The sequence below is a fragment of the Hypanus sabinus genome, chromosome 12 (assembly GCF_030144855.1).
Source record: "Hypanus sabinus isolate sHypSab1 chromosome 12, sHypSab1.hap1, whole genome shotgun sequence".
Classification (NCBI taxonomy): Eukaryota; Metazoa; Chordata; class Chondrichthyes; order Myliobatiformes; family Dasyatidae; genus Hypanus; species Hypanus sabinus.
In genome coordinates, this window is record NC_082717.1 from 28,780,781 (window position 1) to 28,805,012 (window position 24,232).

Here is a 24,232-nt window from a genome sequence, read left to right on the forward strand (position 1 = left end):
GATGTAGAGGTCAATAAATAAAAAAAAATGTCTGGGGGACCACACAGGATGGAAATACTCCAAGCAAAAGCGCTAACTATACAGACAACAGGATTAAGATCAAAAGGCAGGAAAAATACATGAGAATAATAATAGTCCATTGTGTTGCTCTTGCAGATTCGGGTCTGGATTTTCAGATTGCGGTTATCTCATTTCATAACATAATATAAAAACAACACTAAATATATAGATAGGTCACCATTCATTGTCAACACCACATTAGCAAAGAGTGTTGAAAGTGTACGATGGGAGACTGATAGAAGTAGTAAAGAGAGAAAAGAACCAGAGGATTTCCAAACAGGAAGACTACAAAATATTTTTTAAAACTGGAGAATTCCATTCAGGAGGAGAACTGCTGTAAGAATCAGAAGGTACACTGTTCAAGACAAACAAGAATTCGTTAGTGTGATGGGCTATTTGTATTGCTACCTGATATTAGGCTACCAAAAAACCTCAAACCATTAAAAGCTACAGTATGTTGAAGTATTATTAAATAAAACAGCTAAGCATTTTAGAATTAATAAAACAAGAGTCTGATCAAAGATCGGTATTAATGTTGTGACCAACACACAGAAATGTAGGTTAGAGCAAGTCAATTCTTACATTGCCAGGGGACTCAGGGAAGATACTGAAAGTTAAATTGAATATGTAACAGTTGCTGATAAATCTGGATAAAGACAGACATTCATTTAGAGCTGCAGATCAGGAGTATAACTAATTTACCAGCAAGTAAAGACAGAATATTTGACATATTTACTTCTTCTCTGGTTTCTTCATTTGGTTGTTTATCACTGTCATCACTGGAAGACTCATCACTAGAACTATTATTTTCATTATAACCTTCAAGGGCTTTCAGGTCTTCCGCATCAATAATCCCAAGAATATCATTTTCTTCCACTTCTCGTAGATTACCAATTTCTTCATCAGAAGAAGTGTCATTGGTCCCATCCAACTGTGGGACAGATAATGTTTCACCCATGACTTGTGGCTCCTCTGAGGCTGCTGTAACCATTAACATTGCCTCATTAACCTTAATAAAAAAACAGCAACATTTCATTAACTAAAATATAACAAAATTAATAATGTGACAGTAATATTAAATCTCCTACTAGATTAACGTGTTAAAGATTAGTGCTTAAAGACAATTACATTGTAGAAAATTCTTAAGTTGCCTGATTCAATAATTTGTATTCTTCGTGGAAAACAGAGAAACTTTGAGCATTTTTATTAATTTTGGTTGAAGTTATATATTTGAGGAACTTTTAAGAAGCAAAATCACTGAGAAAACTCAGGCAAACTAGCAAAATAGTAGAAAATAGGTATATGCAGCAACTGTAGGATACAACCATTCAGCATTAAAGTTGCTAACAAGTATGGCTTTATTTGTCATTTAACAAAATAGTCTCTAATTTCAAAGTTTCAAAGTAAATTTATTATCAAAGAATGTATAAATTATATAACCTTGAGATTTGTTTGCTTACAGACAGCCACAATGCAAGAAATCCAAAAAGAACCCAATTAAAAAAATAAAGACCAACACCCAATGCACAGAGAATGAAAAAAAAACACAAATCATGCAAACAGAAGTGAACAACAACTGTCTGAATCACAGTGAGTCCTTAGATTTGAACCCCAGAGTAGCCCAGAGTAGGCCCAAAGCCTTGGTATCAGTTCATATTAGCAGGTATGAAACACAGTAGTCAGGGCAGTGTTCATAGCCTCTGCCAGGTACAGAGACAATTGAACATCACAGGAGAGCAAGCAAAATTGGCTCTCGCCTCTGATCCCGACCCCATCTTCCAGTTTATCTGGACAGACATTTAAATTGTCCAAACATCAAACCATACCGCACACTAGGACCTGGGCAATGCTGCAGCAAAAGTCTCCAGGCCTGGACCTCGCTGCCCAATGACTTGCCTCAGGCCCAGATTTTGCTGCCCAGCCTGAAGCCACCCTTAATTTTTCCAAATTAACTCAGCACCCCGAGTGATCCAACCTTGCATCCGGGCCAGTTCTACGGGCATTGGAACTCCTCTGTCTCAACTTCACCTCTCCAAATGGTTCACTCCATCTGCGTCAATTCAAGGCAACACACTAACTGTCACATCTTACCTTCTTCAGACCAATGACCCCACCACTGTACACTAAGCCACCATTTCACTGTGCACCATCTTCTTCTCTGGGGGAGATTTTCTCCCATCATTAGCTCCATGTCATCTTTTACTCCAACTATATGCACAACTTTTTCACCCGGGATATCCTGTCTTTGAACACTGCAATCTTGAAGAAAATAATTCTTGAATAGGGAATGCAGTTTAGTGATCATTCAACACAACCATTTCCTATGTTGCAGAATAGTACACTATAATTTTTTTTTACTTCTCCCTTAATCCAAAAAGGTCAATGTTTGCCTTTTGATTAGAAACGTGGGGGAAAAAAATCTTTATTTTAGTCCTTCGTAAGCATCTATATTCACCTCTCCTTCCTGAGCATTGAAATGTAGTGCAATGATACACAATGGCATTTCTAATGCCTCAACACCTGATAATTTGAAAGAAGTGTACAACATTATGTATTAATTTTTAAATTTTACTGAACAATTGTCTTAGTACTCGTACCTGGGGTGCAAACTGCTGAACCGCATACCGATCAGAAACACACTGCGATGTATTCTTTCCTTCATTTTGCACAGATGAATGATTTTGAAAAAAGAGTGTACGTGCTATTGGAATTCTCTCTGAATGTTCAAGCTGGCTTGAGGCTGCTTGTTCTTCCAAAGATTGCTGTAACTTTGCTGGTTGTGTGGATACAAATTGATGTTGAGTTATTGATCCTGTATTTGCAATGGGTTGCCTCTGAATAATTAACTGAGGCCCTGTTTGGACTGCCATCCCAGACTGCTGTAAAACAACTTGCTTCATTGCAACCTGTTGTTGAACATACACATTTCGTGACATGCCAGGTTGTTGCAGAATGGACTGGCCAGCAACCTCAAAAGGCTGGTTTGCCAACAACCGCTGATGTGAGGAAACCTGATCTGAATTGGAGTGCTGTATCACAGATGTTTGATCTTGAGAGGTCTGTTGAATGACATGTGTTTGTCCAGAGTTTTGCTGGATGAGTGCCGTCTGTCCTGTAACTGTGTTAACTTGGCGAATGATGTGGTGAACAGGCTGCTGAAAATACTTCTGACCAGCAGGACCTTGGGTTACCATAACTGGTACATTGACTTTATACATATGACCTGAAAAATAGAAAGATTAAAACAAATAAAAAATCTGAGCGAATATTAAGAATAATAAAGAGGAAGATAGTACTAGAAAGAACAGTCCCAAAAACACCTTAGCAGACTAAATAGCACCATTCTAAATAGCATCTTCCATGACTCCAAGGACAACAGGGATTTCTAAAATACACAAAATAGAAGAACAACTAGCTGGGATTTTGGACACAAGAGGTACAGCAGATATTGAAAATATGGAGCAACAATGTACCGGAGGAGTTCAGCTGGTTGGGCAGCATCTAAGAATGGGAATAAACAGTTGATATTTTGGACTGAGACCCTTCATCAGGGCTGGAAAGGAAGAGGGAAAGAAGACAGAATAAGGTGTGGAGGGGGTGAAGTAAACAGCTGGGAAGTTGATTGGTGGACAAAATAAAGGAATGGAGAAGGGGAAATCTGACAGGAGAGGACAGAAGACCATAGAAGAGGAGGGGGAAAGAGCACCAAAGGAAGGTAATAGGCATCTTAGAGAAGGTGTGAGAGGGTAACAAGAATTTAGAGGGAATATTTTGCCTCCATGCAAGTTAATGTACTGATCCATGAGCACCATACTGCTCATTGCGGCAGGTTTCTGAAATATCAAAAAATATTATTCATAATTAAATGAATCAAGTACAAACATTGCACAGTTATAAAACCAGTGAAAACCAAGCATTATCACCTCTAATTATTGCAAACAAAAACAGAACTTAAGTTTAATATCGCCCATAGAATAGATGAATTTAAAAAATGATGGCCAGTAACTAAAACTATACTCTACTGTATACTAGCTGTCAATGACTGTAAAACAATTCTAACAGTTAAGTATTTCAGATAGTCAGTGAAATTTAAAACAAGTAGATGCCAAGTATAATTAAAACATTAAACAGCAATTCAAAATACTAAAATAAAAAATAAAACACTTAATCACCCAATTCACTACTCCCTGATGAGCAGCACTGCAGATAACAAAGCTGTCTCTTAGTTTTAGTGACCTAGTCTCTGTGTGGTTCATGCAGATTCCCCCCCCCCCCCAATATACTCAGGTTTCCTTCCATATCCCAAAGACCAGCCGTTTAACTGGATAATATAAATTATCCTTAGCATAGGTGACTGGTTTGGAGGATTAGGTGTTGTTCAGGATAATGTGAGAGGGATGTTACAAGGGAAATAAGTTGGGGCATTGGATTACTCTTAATAGCCAGTATTGTATTGATGGGCTGAATAGCCTTGTGTCATAATGAATATTAAAATATAAAAACAAATTAATTCAACAGTATTGTCCTTCCTCTGCCAATTCTCATTAATCCTCAGAAAGTCACTGTTTTGCCAGTGGGCCTCAAAATAGTTAGCAGCAGATCAGACAGTGAGATACACTGAGCTTCAGGACACTTCAGATTTCAATATTTGTTCACATGCACCAGGATTAAACTTCCAGAAGCATAAATGTTTGATGAATACGATATTAGCATTAAGCATTGATAGCATTCTCTCTTTTTGAAAACTAAATGAAGATTTATTGTTATAACAAAGCTGGTTCCTTAAATTTAAATTTGTTTCATTTAAAGCATCTCAAACCTTTTACACTTCTATGGCTATGCAAGTTTGCCATTGATCATTCATTTCTTCAGCCAATTTGTTTTCTTCACAACCCTCTCTTATTTTCTTGTCCTTTCTTGGTAGTTTTTGTTGTGTTGAATACATAAGTATTAAGGATGAGGTCTCAGGGTACTTGGACACAGAAGATAAAATAGGCCATATGCAGCATAGTTTCCTTGAGGGAAAATCTTGCCTGCCAAATCTGTTGGAATTCTTTGAAGAAATAACAAGCAGGATCAACAAAGGAGAATCAGCTGATGTTGTGTACTTGACTTTCAGAAGACTACTGACGAGGTGCCACACACGACACCACATGAGCCTATGGTACTACAGAAAAAAATTCTAGCATGGATAAAGCAGTAGGAGGTAGGCAGGAGGCAGTGGGAATAAAGAGAGCTTTCTCTGATTGGCTGCCGGTGACCAGTGGTGTTCCACAGGGGTCTGTGTGGGGACGGATTCTTTTTACATTATATGTGATGCACCATCAATAACTCTCGGAGACGGGAGGTGAATGATAGGCTTTTTATTAGCTGCAAGAGACAACCACACAACATCCTGGAGACTGAGGGAGGAGCAGTGCCTCCAATCGCCTTTATACAGGGGTCTGTGGGAGGAGCCACAGGAGCAGTTAGCAGAGGGGCGTGTCCAGACAGGTATATGTAGTTCACCACAATATGTCAATGATTTGGATGATGATATTGATGGCTTTGTTGCAAAGTTTGTACAGGATATGAAAATGGGTGGAGGTGCAGGTAGTTTTGAGGAAGAAGAGAGGCTAGAGAAGGAGTTAGATTAGGAGAATGGGCAAAGAAATGGCAGACAGAATACAGTCAAGAGAAAATCTGCAGGTCCGAGCCACACACACTAAATGCTGGAGGCACTCAACAGGCCAGGCAGCATCTATGGAAAGAAAGTAGAGTCGACCAAAGCCCTTTAGCATGACTGGAAAAAAAAAGCAGAGGAGTAGACTTAAAAGGTGGGGGTGAGGGAAGAGAGAACCACCAGGTAAATAAAGTGAAACCTGGAGGGAGAGGGAAAAAGTAAAGAGCCGGGAAGTTGATTGGTGAGATGAGGTGGTGTGAGAGAGGGAAAAGACAGAATACAGTAAAGTACAAGGTCATGCACTTTGGGAGGAGAAGTGAAAGGGTTGGCTATTTTCTAAATGGAAAGAAAATACAAAAAACTGATGTGCAAAAGGACTTGGGAGTCCTTATTCAGGATTCCCTAAATGTTACTTTGTAGGTTGAGTCTGTGGTGAGGAAGACAAATGCAATATTCGCATTCATTTCAACAGGACTAGAATATAAAAGTAAGGATGTAATGTTGAAACTTTATAAAGCATTGATGAGGCCTCACTTGGGATATGATGAGCAGGTTTGGACCATTTATCTTACACAGTATGTGCTGAAACTGGAGGTGGTTCAAATGAGGTTAACAAAAATAATTTCAGGATTGAATAGCCTGTTTTCTGAAGAGCGTCTGATGGCTCTGGGCCTGCATTTGTTAAGAATGATTTTTGGGTTTAGGACATATATATTTAACAATTGAGTTTAGCTACCAGTCTTCATGTCTGAAAATGTATTGTGCATTTAATATGGAGTGCAGCTCCTAACAATGGGTTCTTAAAAGCTATGAATCCCAGTCCAGAAATACTGATTAAGATTCATTTCGATGTCTGTGGTGTGGATGTGAATCAGAAAGTGTGAAGGTTGTATGTAATTTCAAAGAAAACATTGTCCATACGTTGTAAATATGGAGTTGTCCTTTGATATTTGGCACATAAAATATCAAGCACCACGTTGGGCCAGCGAGACCTTTCCACCGAAAGGGTCTCCATATAATGCCTGCTTTTCCTTGTTTTGTCAAATAAAGAACCTGCTTTGTATCTACCAGTAATTTTCTCTGGTGATTTCATTCAAGCAACAACATTTGGTGTCAGGAGTGGGATACCTTCGTGACCCATCATGTGGCCAGAGATCTAAGTGGGTGGGTATTCTTAAAAATTAGCACTCACACTTGCATCTGTTCGGATCGGTGGTACACAAGGTATCATGAATGTGGAAAACAGAACTGGTAGATATAAAAGTAGTGTGTGCCCCTGCATGCGTGTTTATGCAAGACCCCAGAGTGGGGGTGTGTATACTCATTCGGGGAGCTGCATTTTAGTGTACACGTTTTGCGAGTGATGCAAAGTAACACAGCAGGCATCATGAGTTCAGGTGTTCAAAAGTGGCAGTTCGTAGAGTACACATTCTGCAGTTTTATATATGTGCTGTTTAACTGGTATCCGTTTCTTATATTTTGCCTAGTGTGGGAATTAGTGTGGAGATATTCCAGGGAAGAGGTTTTACCCAGATATATCTGTCAGGATGGCACCTATTGAGGTCAGGCAACATCAGGTACTGATTTGTGCCACAAGTTCACTGACCTTTTTTGAATACTACAGTCATTCAAATAAAGTGCCCTTACACTCATTGTGTTTTTAAGATCTAGTAATCATTTACTTGTTTGCATTTGACTTTTCTTCACTCCACTCTTTTCTCTTTTTTATCTTTTTCTTTACCTTTATCCATACTTCTCTAATCTGTTGAACCCACTCCCCTACTATTTAGTTTACAGCCCTATCCACAGCCCTGGTTATGCAATTTGCTAGGATTCAGGTCCCATCATGGTTCAGGTGGAGCCAGTTCCGTTGGTACAAGTCCCTCCTTCCCCAGTGAATCGCAAATAGATTGGTATGCCGCTAATGTGCCAAGTCTCACAAAAAGCTCATTTTTTAAACTCTGCTCTCCGACCTGTGCGAAGCTATCTCCCTCTTCAAATCAATTGGTCTGCTGCTAATGCTGAAGTTAATTCATTTTAAATGCTCTTCAGTTGAACTGTTTGGTTGAGGATGACTTTATATCTAACTGTGGTTACAAGAAATGTCAACCTTTCTAATTTCAGTCACCTAAATTTAAATAGAACTAATTTCAAAGTTTACTTCTCAGTCTATATTATTGCACATACTGCAGGTATGAATGAATCAGTAATTAAAATTCTATCTAATCTGAGATGTTCCTTCTCCTTCACACAGAGTGGAAATAAAAGAGCAATTCTGACTCATAAAACTAAGAAAGAAAACATTGCTTGAAAGCAGAAAAATCAGTCTATATAAATAGATTTTACAGAACAATAAATACTTGCCTGAAGCAGTCTGCAAGGTAACGCCAGCAGGGACCTGGATTGGAAGACTTATGGCTGAGGATAGTGCAAGAGCACTTGAGGTTCCTGAAGAGTTCTAAGCAAACAGAGTGCAGATCGTTACAACAAAAGGTTGTAATATTCCACCAGTATGTAAAACAAATTACTTGGGTCTTGATGAACAGTCTTCAGATCAGACTGAAGCTGTGATTTTATATTATTGATAATCACTTCATACAAATAATATACACTTTTATAAACTAAGTCAGTACAATAGCTCCAAATCTAAACAGGGTTAGAGTGAGGAATTTCATGAAGAAAATGGAAATGAACCATGGAAATGAATATTCCAGAAAGCCCGTTCTACTTTTAAGGGATACATGGGTGCCACGGTAGTGTAGGTGGTTAGCACAATGCTTTACAGTTGCAACAACCCAGGTTCAATTCCAGCAGCTGCCTGCAAGGAGTTTGTAAGTTCTCCCTGTGACTATGTGATTTTCCTCCAGGTGACTCAGCTTCCTCCAACAGACCAAAAACATACAGGTTGGAAAGTTAATTGGTCATTCTAAATTGTCCTGATTACGATTAAATTGACAGTTACTGGGCAGCATGGCTCAAAGGGTTGTAATGGCCTATTCTGCGCTGTATGTCTATATGTGGACTAGACCATTTCTAAAGTAAATAAAACATCAATGAAAGTTGCAAGTTTTTTTTTTTGTTTACGCTTTTCCACGTGTGAAATGTAGTAACGCAAGGACGATTCCAAGCAGTGGTATGCTTTCACATGCAACACACACCTTTGCTATTTATAATAGATATTCAGTTGCTTATGACCTGAACCATCAGCAGGTTATGAAAGTGTCTGTGAAGCTACATTGTCTCATCTTTAATAAAATCCATTCCACTAAAGTTCCAGGTTGACATTCAATCCACTAATGCCCCTGCACACCACCCCTCTCCCAAAATGGCTATGACCCAGCTCATCATTTCTTAAGTTTGCAGCCTTCCCCCAACTCCTCACTCCTAAAACACATTCCTATCTACCATCCAACACATCATCCTCTAATGTTCCTTTATCTGATTTTTATTACCCAGTGATCATACAGTGGCATGCAAAAGTATGGGCACCCCGGTCAAAATTTCTGTCACTGTGAATAGTTGAGTAGAAGATGAAATGATCTCCAAAAGTCATAAAGTTAAGATGAAATATTCTTTTCAACATTTTAAGCAAGATTAGTGCATTATTTTTGTTTTGTATAATTTTAGAGTGGAAAAAAAGGAAAGGAGCTCCATGCAAAAGTTTGGGGACCCCAAGAGATTTGAGCTCTCAGATAACCTTTACTTGCCAAAGGGGGTGTTACTAAGTACTGACCATGCAGGGTGCTCAAACTTTTGCTTCAGGCCCTTTTCCTTTTTTGTTATTTTGAAACTGTAAAAAGATAGAAATAAATAAGTAATCTTGCTTAAAATATTAAGGAAATGTGTCATCTTTAACTTTATGCCTTTTGGAAATCAGGTTATCTTTTACTCACTTAGCTATTCACAGTAACAGAAATTTTCACTAGGGTGCCCAAACTTTTGCATACCACTGTATGTTTTGCCAACATACATCCCAATTGTCAACCACTCTCATCACTGTATTAATCACACTCACATAACATTATTATAGGCCCAGTTCCACTACCCTAATATCACTGCAGACCACACCCCAATTAATTCACAGCTGATCTTCTCTCCTCCTACAAATTTCACCTCCATCCTCTTGTTCCACATGCTACCACCTTCACTTCCATCCTGTCCTCCCCTTGGATTTGACAAAATTAACATGTTGCAGCACATGAAGGTTATTCTTTAATTTTGTACAACCGATCATTTTGCCCAATTGTTTAAATGTGTTTGTAACTGCCAACCAAATACTAGGCTTATCATAAGCTGTTATACTTTCAGACTGAGGAGTACAAATAGAAATAACATGGAAAATTTGTGCCCTCGAGTGTCAGTTCGATAACATGGCACACATGGACAAAATTACTGTAGATAACTTCATTCCCAATCCTCCCCAAATACATTGTATGTTACTAGCATGGGTGGAGCATTGGCTGGTTGGCAGAAAGCAGTGGGAATAAAAGGATCCTATTCTGGTTGGCTGCCGGTTAACAGTGGAGTTCCACAGGAGTCCGTGTTGGGACCACTTCATTTTTTTTTCCACAATGTACGTCAGTGATTTGGTCTACAGTATTAATGGATTTGTATCATTGGCAAATTTAGCCACAAAGATAGGTGGAGGAGCGGGTAGTGTTTGAGGAAACAGAGAGCCTGCAGAGAGACTTAGATAGTTTAGGGAAATGGGCAAAGAAGTAGCAAATGAAATACAATGTTGGAAAGTGTATGGTCATGCACTTTGGTGGAAGAAATAAATGGGCAGACTACTATTTAGATCAGGAGAGAATTCAAAATATAGAGGTGCAAAGGGACATGGGAGTCCTTGTGCAAGATACCCTAAAGGTTAACCTCCAGGTTGAGTCAATTGTGAAGAAGGTGATTACAATGTTGGCATTCATTTCTAGAGGTACAGAATATAGCAGCAGGGATGTGATGTTGAGGCTCTATAAGGCACTCCTGAGACCACACTTGGAGTATTGTGTGCAGTTTTGGGCTCCTTATTTTAGAAAGTATTTACTGACATTGGTGAGGGCTCAGAGAAAATTCACAAGAATGATTCCAGGAATGTAAGGGTTATTGTATGAGGAATGTCGGGCAGCTCCTGGGCTGTACTCCCTGGCGTTCAGGAGAATTGGGGGGGGGGCAGGGGGGAGATCTCATAGAAACATTCCGAATGTTAAAAGCCTTGAACAGATTAGATATGGCAAAGTTATTCCCCATAGTAGCGGAGTCTAGTACAAGAGGGCACAACTTTACGATTGAAGGACGTCTATTTAGAACTGAGATGTGGAGAAATTACATTAGTCAGAGGTGGAAAATCTGTGGAATTTGTTGTCATGAGCAACTGTGGAGGCCAAGTCATTGGGCATATTTAAGACAGAGATAGATAGGTTTTTGATTAGCCAGGGCATCAAAGGGTATGGGGTGAAGGCAAGGGAGTGGGGATGACTAGAAAGATTGGATCAGCCCATGATTGAAGAGTGGAGCAGACTCGATACGCCAAATGGTCTACTTCTGCTCCTATATCTCATGGTCTCAAATTTAAAAGAGCAATAGAAAGAATTCAAATTAATATAGCACTTACCGGTTCTACAGATGTAAAATTCTGAACACTTCCACCAGCAGGAATCACAACAGAAGCTTTGAAAAGAAAAACAAGATTTTACTACATAATTTTGCAACCTGTACAGCTTAATACACAAATTGTAATTGACATCGACAAAGAAATTTAAATAGGAATATGTTGCTGAAGGTTATATCCTGGAGATGTTCTTAGAATAAAATACAGTATCACTTTTTTGTACAATTAATAACCTGGAATCAAAAATATTTCCCTCTAATTGAAATAGTGGAAGCTACTAAAAAGAACAAACAGATTTAGGATGTTTCACACCAAATGTGATGCCGTACAATAGAGCCACACTTCAACACAGCTGCCTGCACTTTTTAGGGCAACAAATCATAAAAGGAAGTCCTGTTTGACAACCTGATGCTAACCAGATAGCAGATACATGCAATATAGCTGCTGCAGAAGAAAGGATGAATTGCAAGGGGGGGGGGGTGGAAAAGAAGAAAAGAGAGAGATGTCCAAGATTCATTCCAAGTGACATAGAATCCTTGGAAAAATAGACATGGCTGATAAGATATCCTATAAGACAAGTTGGCTGTAGACAGGCCAACAACACAATAACGACAAAAGTCTTGAAAAAATTGTAAGCAGCAAGAGAGCTGGTCATTGACTTGACATAGGAGGTACAGTGCACATGATTCACTCTTCATCAATGGTGCTGAAGTTTAGAATTAAAATTTCCTAAAAACAAACAAACATCACCATTAGCCTGATCTGGTCCAACTATGTAGATGCCATGGACAAGAAAATTCACCTCTTCTTCCTCAGGAGACTAAAGGAAAGAAAATGCCTATCCTTGTACCTTTTTTTAATCAATACACCAGAGAAAGCATCCTAAATTTATGCATCACAGTTTGGTATGGTAACTGCTCTGCCTGTGACCACAAGAAACTACAGAAAGCTGTGGCTCTTCTCTCCACGGACTCTGTCTATACTTCTCACTGCCTCAGTAAAGCAGTGAAGGATCCCACTCACCCACCCCAGAGAGTCTTTCTCCCCACTCCCATTAGACAGAAGATATAAAAGACTGAAAGCACATACCATTAGGCTCAAGCTTCTATTTCGCTGTTAAAAGATTATCAAATGGTTTTGTAGTACAACAAGATGGAGTCTAAACTGCACAAATCAACAACATTATGATATTGCACCTTATTGTCTACCTGTTAGCACTTATTCAGTAGCATTTTATTCTGCATTCTATTATTGTTTTACCTTGTACTGTGTGATGATTTGATCTGTTTCAACAGCATGCAGGACAAGATTTTCCACTATACTTCAGTACATGTGACAAAAATAAACCAATTCCAATTCCAAGCAGCAATTTAGAAGTCCAGTTCAGGTCTTTATGAGATATGTTAGCACAAATCACAGACACTGAAAATGCTGCTCTGTCATATACAGACACAATGGATTGCAATTAATTTGGAGTGCATTTGGCCCAATTACAGGGCTGTCCCAATTAGTCGAAGTTTTGCGGAAATAGTTTAAAGGTATAAAAAAGACAAACTACCATTTAACTGAGTTACAAATTATGTATTTAAATGAAATAGTACTACAGTACTATAAAACCATGTATTAATTCATAATAGCTACTATTGGAGGTATCCAATGTATGCTACTATGTTCTTTTGATTGACTGGAAACAATCATTAAGGCAGCTCATACTACTCTTCTTGGGCACTTGTATAACTAATTTCTTTTTGAAGCAGGAAGGGACTTCCGACTGTAGCGGTGAGATGTTGAAAATATTTGAATAGTCTCACCAGTTGGTTGGCACAAGCTTTCAGAGCCTTATCAGGTACTCCATTGGGCCTGCTGCCTTACAAGGGTTCACTCTCCTGAAAGACAGCCTGACATCAGCCTCCAAGACAGAGATCACAGGGTCACCGGGTGCAGCAGGGATCTTCACTGCTGTAGTTATGTTTTCCCTTTCAACGTGGGCATAGAAGGCATTGAGTTCATCTGGTAGTGAAACATCGCTGACTTTCATGCTATTTTGTAGGAAGTAATGTACTGCAAACCCCGCCAGAGTTGATGTGCATCCAATGTTGTCTCCAACCTCACTCAGAATTGTTTCTTCACTCTTGAAATAGTCCTCTGCAAGTCATATTTGACTTTCTTGTACAGACCTGGGTCACCAGACATAACTGACACAGATCTAGCCCTTACCCTCAGTAAATAATGAACCTCCTGGTTCATCCATGGCTTTGGAGTTGGAAATGTACAGCAAATTTTCATAAGCACACACTCATCTACACAAGTTTTAATGAAGTCAGTAACAACAGAGTCAAAGATGAATCCTGGAATACAGGCAGTCCCCGAGTTACAAACGTCCGTTTTACGGACAATTTGTACTTACGAACGGAGGGAGGAGAACACTGTCTGCCATTTTAAGTCAGATCACAACATCGTCCACCATTTTAAGTTGGATCACGATGCTGTCCGCCATTTTAAGTCGTTGCCGTTAACACTGTGTTGAATGTGCAACTTTGTACTTAACTTAAATATTTCTTAGCAAGATTCACCCTGACCCTACCTTTTCCAGTCAGCACCACCCCCACTTGTCCCATTTAACATGTCTCAGTGTGGGTGGACTTTAGGACCCAGAGCAGCACAAGACCAACCACCTGCGGCTGCTGCTGTATTTTTTTATTAAATGCAACTGTGAACAATAGCCAGATCAGAAATGCTGATTAAGTCAACTAGCTCCTGAAGAAAACTGATAGGCCAATCAGACGGTTCACTGCTGCTCAGCGACAGAACATAAAGTCGGCAGTTTTCTGTTCCATTGATGAAAAACGATCGCGATTGAAAATAAAGTGGAAATAATAAAGCAACTGGAAAGAGGTGAAACGCCATTGGTCATTGGAAAAGCTTTAGGCTACAGTCGGTCAATGATCGGAACAACTTTAAAGGATACAGGTAAAGGATAAAGTGAGAATAATGGAGCATGTGAAATGCCCTGCCCCGATGAAAGCTACAATTATTAGTAAGCAATGCAGTGGTTTAATTATTGAAATACATGCATTTCTTAAGTGTTTTATATGCATAGAAAGGTAAAATATATACTAAGACAAACGTTTGACTAACTGATGCTAAATAATACTGCAGGTACCTGTTCCGACTTATGTTCAAATCCGACTTAAAGATGGACTCAGGAACGGAACTCGTTTGTAACCCGGGGATTGCCTGTACAGTCCAGTCCACCAATTCAAAGCAGTCCTGTAAGCATTCCTGTGTTTCCCTTGTCCATACTTCCTTGGTCCTCACTTCTAGTGCCACGGTCTTCAGTCTTCAGTATACTCAGGGAGTAGAAGTACAGCCAGGTGATCAGACTTTCCGAAATGCATGCGTGGAATAGCACGGTAGGCATTCTCAGTGGTGGTCTAACAGTGGTCTAAAAGTGGTCCAGTGTGTTGTTTTCTCTGGTAGTACAAGTGATTTGTTGGCGGTAATTATTTAGTGACTTTTTCAAGTTGACCTGGTTAAAATCCCCAACCACACCCAGAGTTGTTTCATGCGCTTTGATCACATTGCTCAGATCAAGAGCCTGTTTGACATTGGCCTGAGGTGGAATGTACAATGCTACCTAAATGAATTCAAAAATCTCCCGCAGCATGTAAAACGGACGCCACTTAATTGCGAGATATTCCAAGTCTGGTGAGCAGAATTGGGACAAAACTGAGATATTTGTGCACCAAGCAGAGTTGATCATAAGGCATACACCTCCACCTCTGCTTTTGAGAGATTCAACAGTCCTACCCTGACAGTGAACTTGTCAATCGGAATCACTGTATCCTGTATGGAAGGGGTTAACCAGGACTTTGTGAAACAAAGGATGCAAGCGGTCCTAATGTCCTTCTGATAACAGCACCCTACCTCTGAGATCTTCAATTTTATTTACTAGAGATTACATCTGACAGCAAGACAGTTGGTATTGGGAGTGGAAAACCCCATTTTCTTAAGCGTATCTGTATCCCTGACTGGCGGCCACATTTCCTTTGAGGAGTCCAGTGAGAAATACGGCCACAATTGGCATTATTTCCATCAGTTTTAAGCAGCAATAGATTATTCAATTGCATTAAGACATCTTTATTAATCGTACAGATCTTGGAAGTAGTTCTAATTTCAGTAGTATTAGACTGAAACAGGAATATTTAATTGCATCCATCATGCTGTGCTGCACAAGACACTGTCATCAAAGCTCCCCAGAAGTCTTGCGTGCTGGGCCTTGGGCAGATCCCTCTGAAATGATAACACTGAGCAATTTAAAGTTGTGGCTATCTCTACCTCTGATCTCCCAATGCGGATTGGTTTATAAACCTCCAGTTTTCTCCTCAAGTCAATAATCAGCTCCTTAGCCTTGCCAATATTGAGTGAGAGATTGTCGTTGTGGCACCACTCAGCCAGATTTTCAATCTCACTCCTGTATGCTGATTTGTCACCACCCTTGATTCAGCCAATGACAGTGGGGTCACCAGTAAACTTAAATATGGTGTTGGAATTATTATAAGAACATAGGAAACAGGAGCAGGAGTAAGCCTTCTGCCTGTCAAGCCTGCTCCACCATTCAATAAGGTCTTGGCTGATCTGGCCATGGACTCATCTCCACCTACCTGCCTTTTCCCTATAACCCTTAAATTTCCCTACTATAGCAAAAATCTAACCAACCTTGTTCTTAACCATACAGTCATAAGTATAAAGCAAGTAGAGCAGAGGGCTGGACACACAGCCTTGTGGTCCACCTGTGTTAATGGAAATTGAGGAGATGTTCTTGCCAGTCGGAAGTGACTAGAGTCTACAAGTAAGGAAATTCAGGATCCATTTGCATAAGGAGGTATTAAGGCCAAGATCTTGAAGCTTATTGAGTAGCTTTGAGGGAATGATGGTACGAAATGCTGAACTGTAGTCGATAAAGAGCATCCTGATGTATGCATCTTTGATGTTCAGGTGTTCCAGTGTATGGTGTTAGTACAGCCTGAGAGAAGAAACAATGAAATGGCATCTGCTGCTAATCTGTTGTACAGTAGGGATCCAAGTAGCTTCTCTGGCAGTACTTGATGTTTCATCAGCAACCTCTCAACACTTCAAAGAGGATGGAAGTGCTACTGGATCATTGAGACAGTTGGCACGTTCTTCTCAGGCACCAGTATAACTGAAGCCTGCTTAAAGTCTATGGGTACCCAAGACTGTCAAAGCAAGAGATTAAAAATATTGGTGAACACTCCAACCAGTTAATCAGTACAGGTCTTTAGTGCTTGGCCAGATATTCCATCTGAGCTGGATGCTTTCTGTGGGTTCATCCTCTTAAAGGATGCTCATGTGATTTCACAGTGTTGTCGGTGGCTGTGGGACTTTGTGAAGCTCTCCATGTTCTGACAGTCCAAGTGAACACAGAAGGCATTGAACTCATGTGGGAGCAAAGCCTTGTTGTCAGCTATGTTGATTGGTTTCACTTTCTACAAGGTAATAGCATTCAAGTTCTGCCACAGCTGTTGAGCAACCTTCAGTGATTAAGTTTCGTTTAGAATTACCACTTCATCAATGAAGTGGTCTTTCCAGAGCTCATACCCAGACCTCTTGAATCTTGCTTGGTCACCAGACTTGAACGCCACTGACCTGGCCCTCAGAAGACCGCGGATCTCATGGTTCATCCAGGGTTTCTGTTTGGGGAGGACTCTAAATGATCTTGTGAGGTCACAGTCATACTTTATAAAGTCTGTGACAACTATTGTGTACTCATTCAGATCCTCTGTTGCGTCCTAGAACACGGCCCAGTCCACCGACTTGAAACAATTGGTAGCCACTCCTCTGCCACCTGTGATGCCCTCTTTGTTCTCATTATTTGTGGAGTCTTGCTTTTTAGCCTCTGCCTATATGCAGCTAGGAGAAGGACAGCCAAGTGATCATATTTCTTGTAATGCGGCCTGGGCATGGAATAGCCCAGATCACATCCATTGAGCAGGACCAGGACAGGATCAGAAACCCTTCATAGCCCAAGGGTGAGGATGAGACCTTGAAGTATCACACACGAACAGATTATGGAACATGGCAGCAGGCACAGAACTGTGTCTACCATTGGAGTCAGATCGGTTGGGTCTTCACCTCAGTTTATTCCCCCAAGATGTGTTACTCTGGATTTACAGCATCTGCAGAATCATGAGGTTATGACATGAAATTTTGTCTTTTGTGGCAGTAGACCAAGATCTATAGACTACAAAAAAAGAGGTAGTGTCCATTCAGAAATCTGCTTGCAAAGCAGAGGGGAATAAGCTGTTCCTAAATATTTCAGCACCAATGGAAACCAAAAGGAAAAATTCCATAATGACAGCAAATCAACTACCTTACCCGTTAGGAATAACTTTAGTGACACAAATTTTTGTAAAAAGCTTGCATTCGAACGAATCACACAGACTGAATTACTATTGTTTGCGCTTGCTGCCATCTACAGATAGAAGCAATCCCTTTTCTGCAATTTCTCTATATTTCCTCCTTGCCAACCAAACAGCACTGCTGAAATTGAATATTTAATCATTATCCCTAATCAGTCATAATTTTTATTCTATTACAATTGTACATCAAGTTATAATTGTAATTACGTAAAAAATACAATCTTATAATTCAAATTGAAAGCAATTAATCTGTGAGATACATCTATTCACAGTGATTATGTTGATGGCAAAAATTAAATGGTGGTTTTCATTTCAAGAAGTCAGTATATGAGAACAAGATCGTTCAGGATTGGAAATAAATTGACTTCCAGAAAGGATACATTGTAGTGAATGGAAAGGTATTTGTCCCTTTTTTAAAAAAATTATGATCCTCAAGAACCTATACAAGGTAATATATCTTACTGATACCCCTAATGAATTTACCGAAAAACCGCAAGATCCAAATACAAAACTTAAAATATTTTTACTCAGGAAAATATTATTTCCAAAAGAGTACAAATAATGATAATGTGTTGCAGGCAGCATGCTAATAGCAAAAAAAAAGCAGCCGCCCCTCATAAATGGTGAGAACATTAATAAACTATATTTACCTCTTTTGGCTAACCGATTGATACCTCGAGTTCAAGTTACTGTTTAATAATCAAATATTCAATATAAATCACAGAAACTATGCTTCCATTATTGTTATAACCTAGATGCCCCTGGCAGCATAAAGCTACAAATTTGGTTAGCTATCCAATTATTGAGCTTAAAACACAGAAGAGATTCTACAGATGCCAGATCCAAATCCAGAGGAACAATCACAAAATGCTGGAGGAACTCAGAAGGTCAGGCAGCATCTATCTAAAGGAACAAACAGTCAACATTTTGGGCAAAGACCCTTAATTAGGGCTAGAAAGGAAAGAGGAAAGAAGCCAGAATAAAGTGGGGGGGGGGGGGGGGAGGGGAAGACTAAAAAACTCTCTTGCATATGGCAGTTGATACAGCTCACAATCTATACTCTCACCTGTTCTGCAATCCCAACTTGTCTCCAGATATTAGGCCTTTTGCTCTAGAACAGCAGATTAATGCAGCAAAGTCACTTCTCAGTTTCAGCAACCGAGGTTCAATCCTGTACTTGGTACTGTCTGCATACAGTTTGCATATTCTACAAGACATGTATTTGCATTGGTGTACCAGTTTATTGCTATATTCCAAAGGTGAATAGCTTAGTAGATTAATTGGCAACGGAAAAGGAGCCCTAATGACTATGAGAGAGGCAAATTTTGCAGATTACATTGGGGTTATGTGGGTAGAGGAGATCTAATTGGAATGTGGAGAATATAAACTGAGATTAATAAAGGATATTTCTAACTGAGTGCTTGAGGGCTAGCACAGACTTGGTCAGTCAGAGGAACAGTTTTCATGATATATGACTTGATTACTTCTCCACTGGCACATATACGCATTAAACACTCATTCAAACCCAGGAGCAAATATATTGTTTATTTCTTTTTTAACAGCCTGTTTTTGTGATAATATTGGGAGCACAGGGTCTCAGTTCAAATGAGCCATTCTTTTTAGTTCAGGTTTTCCTCCAATATGATCAACTTGAACAGAGATAGACTGAGGTAATCAAATGTACCTAATGAAGTTTGCAGCCTGGAAGAGAAGCTTCAGTCCTCATACACCAAAATGTGCTCTTAAATTCAGCAAATACATTAATATAATTTCACCATGGACAAATATAATAATGATCCCTGTATTTTGTTTACTGCGGGCCCCTTTCTGAAGTCCTTTTGGACCATGTAACCTATTTTGGATGAGATAGTAAACCAAATTCACATTTTTCACCTTAAAGCAGAACAGTCAAGTTACATTATATTCTGGCTAATATTTATCATTTAAATCAAAATTAATTGAAACTCACCTGAGGGTGGGTGTAATGCTTGATGAGTTTTTTGATGAAGTTCCAGCATGATTGGCTGGTGATTATTCTCTCTGAACAAGCCTTCCACAGCTCTGGATTGGAGAAGCTTGCTCTCCCAAAGCTTCATTACATGAAAAAAAAGTATTAAAATTGATTAAAACAGGATAAAAGTTCATTTGATTTAAAATAGTTTACAAAATAAACGAACATTTAATAAGCTACTGAATATACAAGTAGCTACTCAATAGTCTATGATTGTCTCACCTTAATCATGAATTACTAAAAGTAATTACCCATTAATATGCCAAACTGTAATATTGTTAAATTACAGAATATCTAGAAACAGTGAACCAAGGTGCATAGAGACAGGCTATGGAACTGTTAAAATCTGATGAAAAAACAGAATGACTTATGGAAAGGTTGAAAGCATTTTGAAAAAACTAACTTTCAAAACCTTCTACAAACAGCAGTTGATAATTATTACCACTAATCTGAGATTGCTGTATATTGTTAACTAAATATACAAGGATAGAAGATGAAGCCAATACGTTGGTTTGCAAATAACCTTTGATTTACTGAACAATGGGAAAAAGCTAAAGGACATATTTACGAACATTTCTCTGCCCAAGTACATTAATTACAAAGTTAATTTATTATTGAAGTACATATGTCATCAAAATGAGATTCATTTTCATTTTCTTGCAGGCATATTCAATAAATCCAATAAACATAACAGATTCAATGAAAGACTGCACCAACAGGGTGGACAACCAGTGTTCAAAATACAACTGCAAATACAAAAGAAAAAGAAAGAAATGAGCAAGAAATATCAAGAATAGAGGATGAACAGACTGGAAAGTGAATCCATAGGTTGTAGAAGCAGTTCAGTGATGGGGCACATGAAGCTGAGTGACACTACCCCCTCTGGCTATTGGAGTATAAAAGTTGAGATTGTTTGCTGTGTAACCAAAACTATGCAGTCAGCTTTGAAACTTGCTATTTGCTGTGCATGTACCCAATTTAGTAGGAGAATGAAATATTAAGAATGTAGAAGACAATGGTGGGTTAATGAGAGGTAGCTAAGAGATGTAGATTAGAACATGATTAAGTCAATGGGTAGAAACAATAGTGGCGGATGTACTTGTGATACGCAACTATAGACCGATTGGATATGCTAATACAACCAAACCAGGAGATTGCTATAAAAAAAATGCTATGTCCAAGGATCGGTGGTCAATCAGCGACTAGCTCAATGACTGTCTCAGCTTTGATTTGCAAATTAAAGTTTAACCTTTCTTGAAGAATCTTCTGCGTCTCCTAGTCATTTGTGGGGCACGAGAAACCACGACAAAATTGGCGACCGTGGCAGGACCAGAAAGAGACCTGCAGAAAGGAAACGGCAGATTGGGGACGCTTCCCAGTCCTCTAGGGACCCCTACAAGGCTAACAGAATTAAGGGTGCACCCAAACAAAAGGTAAGTGCTTTTTGCAACAATTTGGTCTAAGAATTCTGTTGGTTTTGGGGAGGTCTTGGAGTCTCAGAAGTGTGGAACCACTGCCGAAGGGTCTCTCCAGTCCAAAGAATCTGGCAGAATTGGGGGTTAACAGGAGGCTCAGAGGATTGATCAAGAACACTGCAGTGAGGGCAAGTACAAATAAGTTAATAAGAAGTTAAGTTAAGAAAAATTCCACGTGGTGTTGGTAAATCCCTGTGGATACCGCTTCATATGAAATGAAGGGCTGAACAGGCAGGGAAAGGAAAATAGAGAAAATCCTCATGAATACCGCCTTAAGAGATAAGGGTCTGAATAGACAAGGTGCGAAGAGAAAGATTCTGTGGATACTGCTCTGAATAGAGGTCTGTACAGGCAGAACAGAACAGGAAACAAGGACAGTCCAATATATAGTTTAAAGCACTGGTAGATAGACGAGGCATAGAATTAGAGTAAATAATATTATCCAGTAAACGAACTGTGAATCTCTGAAATACCTTAAAAAGAGAGAATAACATGACAGGTAAAGGAACAGCAGTAGAGATTCTGAGCAAAAAATTCCCGATAAATAAATATGAGATCACAAAAACTTCAGAAAAATGGGAAAAAAGAACCAAAAACCTGGTCACAAAGTGGCCAAGAGAAGGAACGTTTGATGTAAGCTTGTGTGAAGAAATGGAGCCACTAATTAAAAATTACAAACCAAAAGATAAATCTAAAAGAGGGCAAAAAAGAGAACGAGAAATGGGAGTGCTAAAACTCTTCAGAACAGAGGGAGAAAGGCTGAGGAGGACAGGTAGAATATTGATTACAAGTGAGGAAGACACTGAGGTGCTGGAGAAACAGCCTGTTAGAGAGAGAGAGCGGAAGGTACGGATGCGAAAGAAACAGAAAAGCCCCCTCCCTATAATGAGGAAGGAACCCCTAAGCAGTACCCCCTGCTGCTGAGGACAGTAAACATGCAGGGAGAAGTACAAGTTTGGGATAATGAGGAGGAAAAAAAACAAAATGAGAAGGAAAAAGCGGCGATATGGAAGGAGATATGGCAGAAAGGATAAAGGTGGAACAGGCAAAGAGAGAAATGAAAGAAGATTGAACTGATGAAATACTTGAGAGAGGAAAAGGAGAATGAGGAGTATCGGTTATACTATAGAAATAAACAGACTAGAAAAGAAAGTGGCTCATCAGGGCAGGAAGAGATGAGGCATTCAAGAAGAAGTGGAAAAAAAGACAGGAGATGAGAGTCTAGAGAGAAGGGAATCAAGCACGAGTAAGGATCATGAGGAGTCCCTGCCACAGGTGTACAGACATGGACAGGAAGAAAGAGAAGGTGACTCATTGGAGGAGCAAGAGTTAAGTGGAGAGAGAGAGAGCGGATGTGAGAATTTGTGGGGAAGACGTAGGAGGCAGAAGCCTAGAAGAGCAGAAGGAGGCGGTTGGGGAGCATCTTGCGGAAGTAGAGAGAGAGCCAGATAAGTTACTGAGAGGGGATTGCCGGAGGAGATGTGAAAAATACTCCAGGGGCCAACCAAGTATTGAATCAAGACAGAAAGGAAGGACTCCACAAGGAGACCGAGGGAAGAAGAGGACCCTGGAGAAATTTGTGTGGGAGGCAGTAAAGACATACCCTGAGACAGATGGGGAGTCAGGTGAGGAGGAGAGCCAGGGCAGGTGGGAAGAAGGAGGAAGAATGATGCCATTGTTAGTTAAAGGATCAGGACAAGAGCAGTATATCCCTTGGGGATCCCAGGACCTAGAAGGGCTGAAAAACACTCTGCCCAATCTACATGAAGGAGCAGGGAAATGGATTAGAGCCTTTGAAGAAGAAACGGCGGTACGATTATTGGCTATGGCACTATTGATAAGGTTGATGGGAACCTCCAAATTTAACAAAATAATGGAAATGGCTGGCATAGTAAACTCGAATGACCCGAGAACTGATGGAGACGGGTTTGACAGAGTGAGGCAGAGGATATGGCAGGCCCTCAGGAAGCTTTATCCACCCAAAGTGGACCCCAAAGCCTTAAAAGGGGATCCACTGGGAGACACTGAAAACCCAGCAGCCTACGTAGAAAACCAGTTGAAAAGGTGGAGACTGAGCAAGAGGTGGAGAATAGCTTATTTATGACCTCACTGTTCCGACATAGCATTTTGGATGCAATGCCTCCACAAGTAAAATCCAAACTGGAGGAAGTGGTTGGGCTAATGTCAATGACCCCACAAGAATTTAGAGACCACGTAGTCCATGCGGTTGAGAAATACCGGAAAGACAAACGAAGGTTGGCTGAGCAGCAGGAAGAGGTGCAAAGAAAGTTAATACAAATGCAGTTTGAAGAACTCAAAAAGAAGGAAAAAGAGAAAAACAAAAAGAAGCTGCCAGCAACCACCGGTCCGAGTACAGCCATCGAACTGGACAAAGCACTGCTATATGGAGGAACCAATCATACTGTAAGACAAGGGCTGGAAAACCCCATGCCAATAATCGTCTTTGGAGGAGCATTCCCACAAATGCCCTATCAGGAACAGACTAAATTCAAACAGCCGTGACAGGCCTGGAAGTCCCAAGGAGGGGGACAGAGGAGCTATGGGCAGAGGGGACCAGTGAGGAAACAGGGGGAAAGAGAGGTAGAGAGATTGTGCTGGGGATGTAATCAGCCAGGTCACATGAGAACAGATTGTCTGTTTACACCATGGCCTGTCACACACCAGCAGAAACTGATAAAAAGGGAACTAAAGTTTACCAAGGACCAGCCCCCACAGGCCCAAGCTGACCTGTGAACCCCTATGCGAGGTATTAGGGGTGCCCCGAGAAATTGAGTGGGAAGGGACATTACCCAATGATAACAAGGGAGGCAGACGAGGAACCCATAGTTCAGGTTATGTTAGAAGGGCAACTGACACCAATGATGATAGATACTGGAGCCATGTACACTTGTGTACAGCCACAGTATGCCCTTCACCTTCCCATGTCAGGAAAGTTTACTAAGACGGTAGGGTTCTTGG

General features: G+C 40.0%; 1 protein-coding gene across 1 annotated transcript in view; it reads right to left on the reverse strand.

The window, feature by feature from the left end:
* The window catches only part of gtf2a1l (general transcription factor IIA, 1-like), a 50,021-nt gene that overhangs the window by 12,761 nt on the left and 13,028 nt on the right, over window positions 1-24,232 (reverse strand). The window contains exons 3-7 of the mRNA XM_059985692.1: window positions 19,737-19,857; window positions 11,331-11,386; window positions 8,087-8,180; window positions 2,658-3,283; window positions 797-1,069 (exon numbers count right to left, since the gene is read on the reverse strand). Of these exons, the coding sequence (XP_059841675.1) occupies window positions 797-1,069; window positions 2,658-3,283; window positions 8,087-8,180; window positions 11,331-11,386; window positions 19,737-19,857 (1,170 nt within the window). The remainder of the gene's footprint in view (window positions 1-796; window positions 1,070-2,657; window positions 3,284-8,086; window positions 8,181-11,330; window positions 11,387-19,736; window positions 19,858-24,232) is intronic.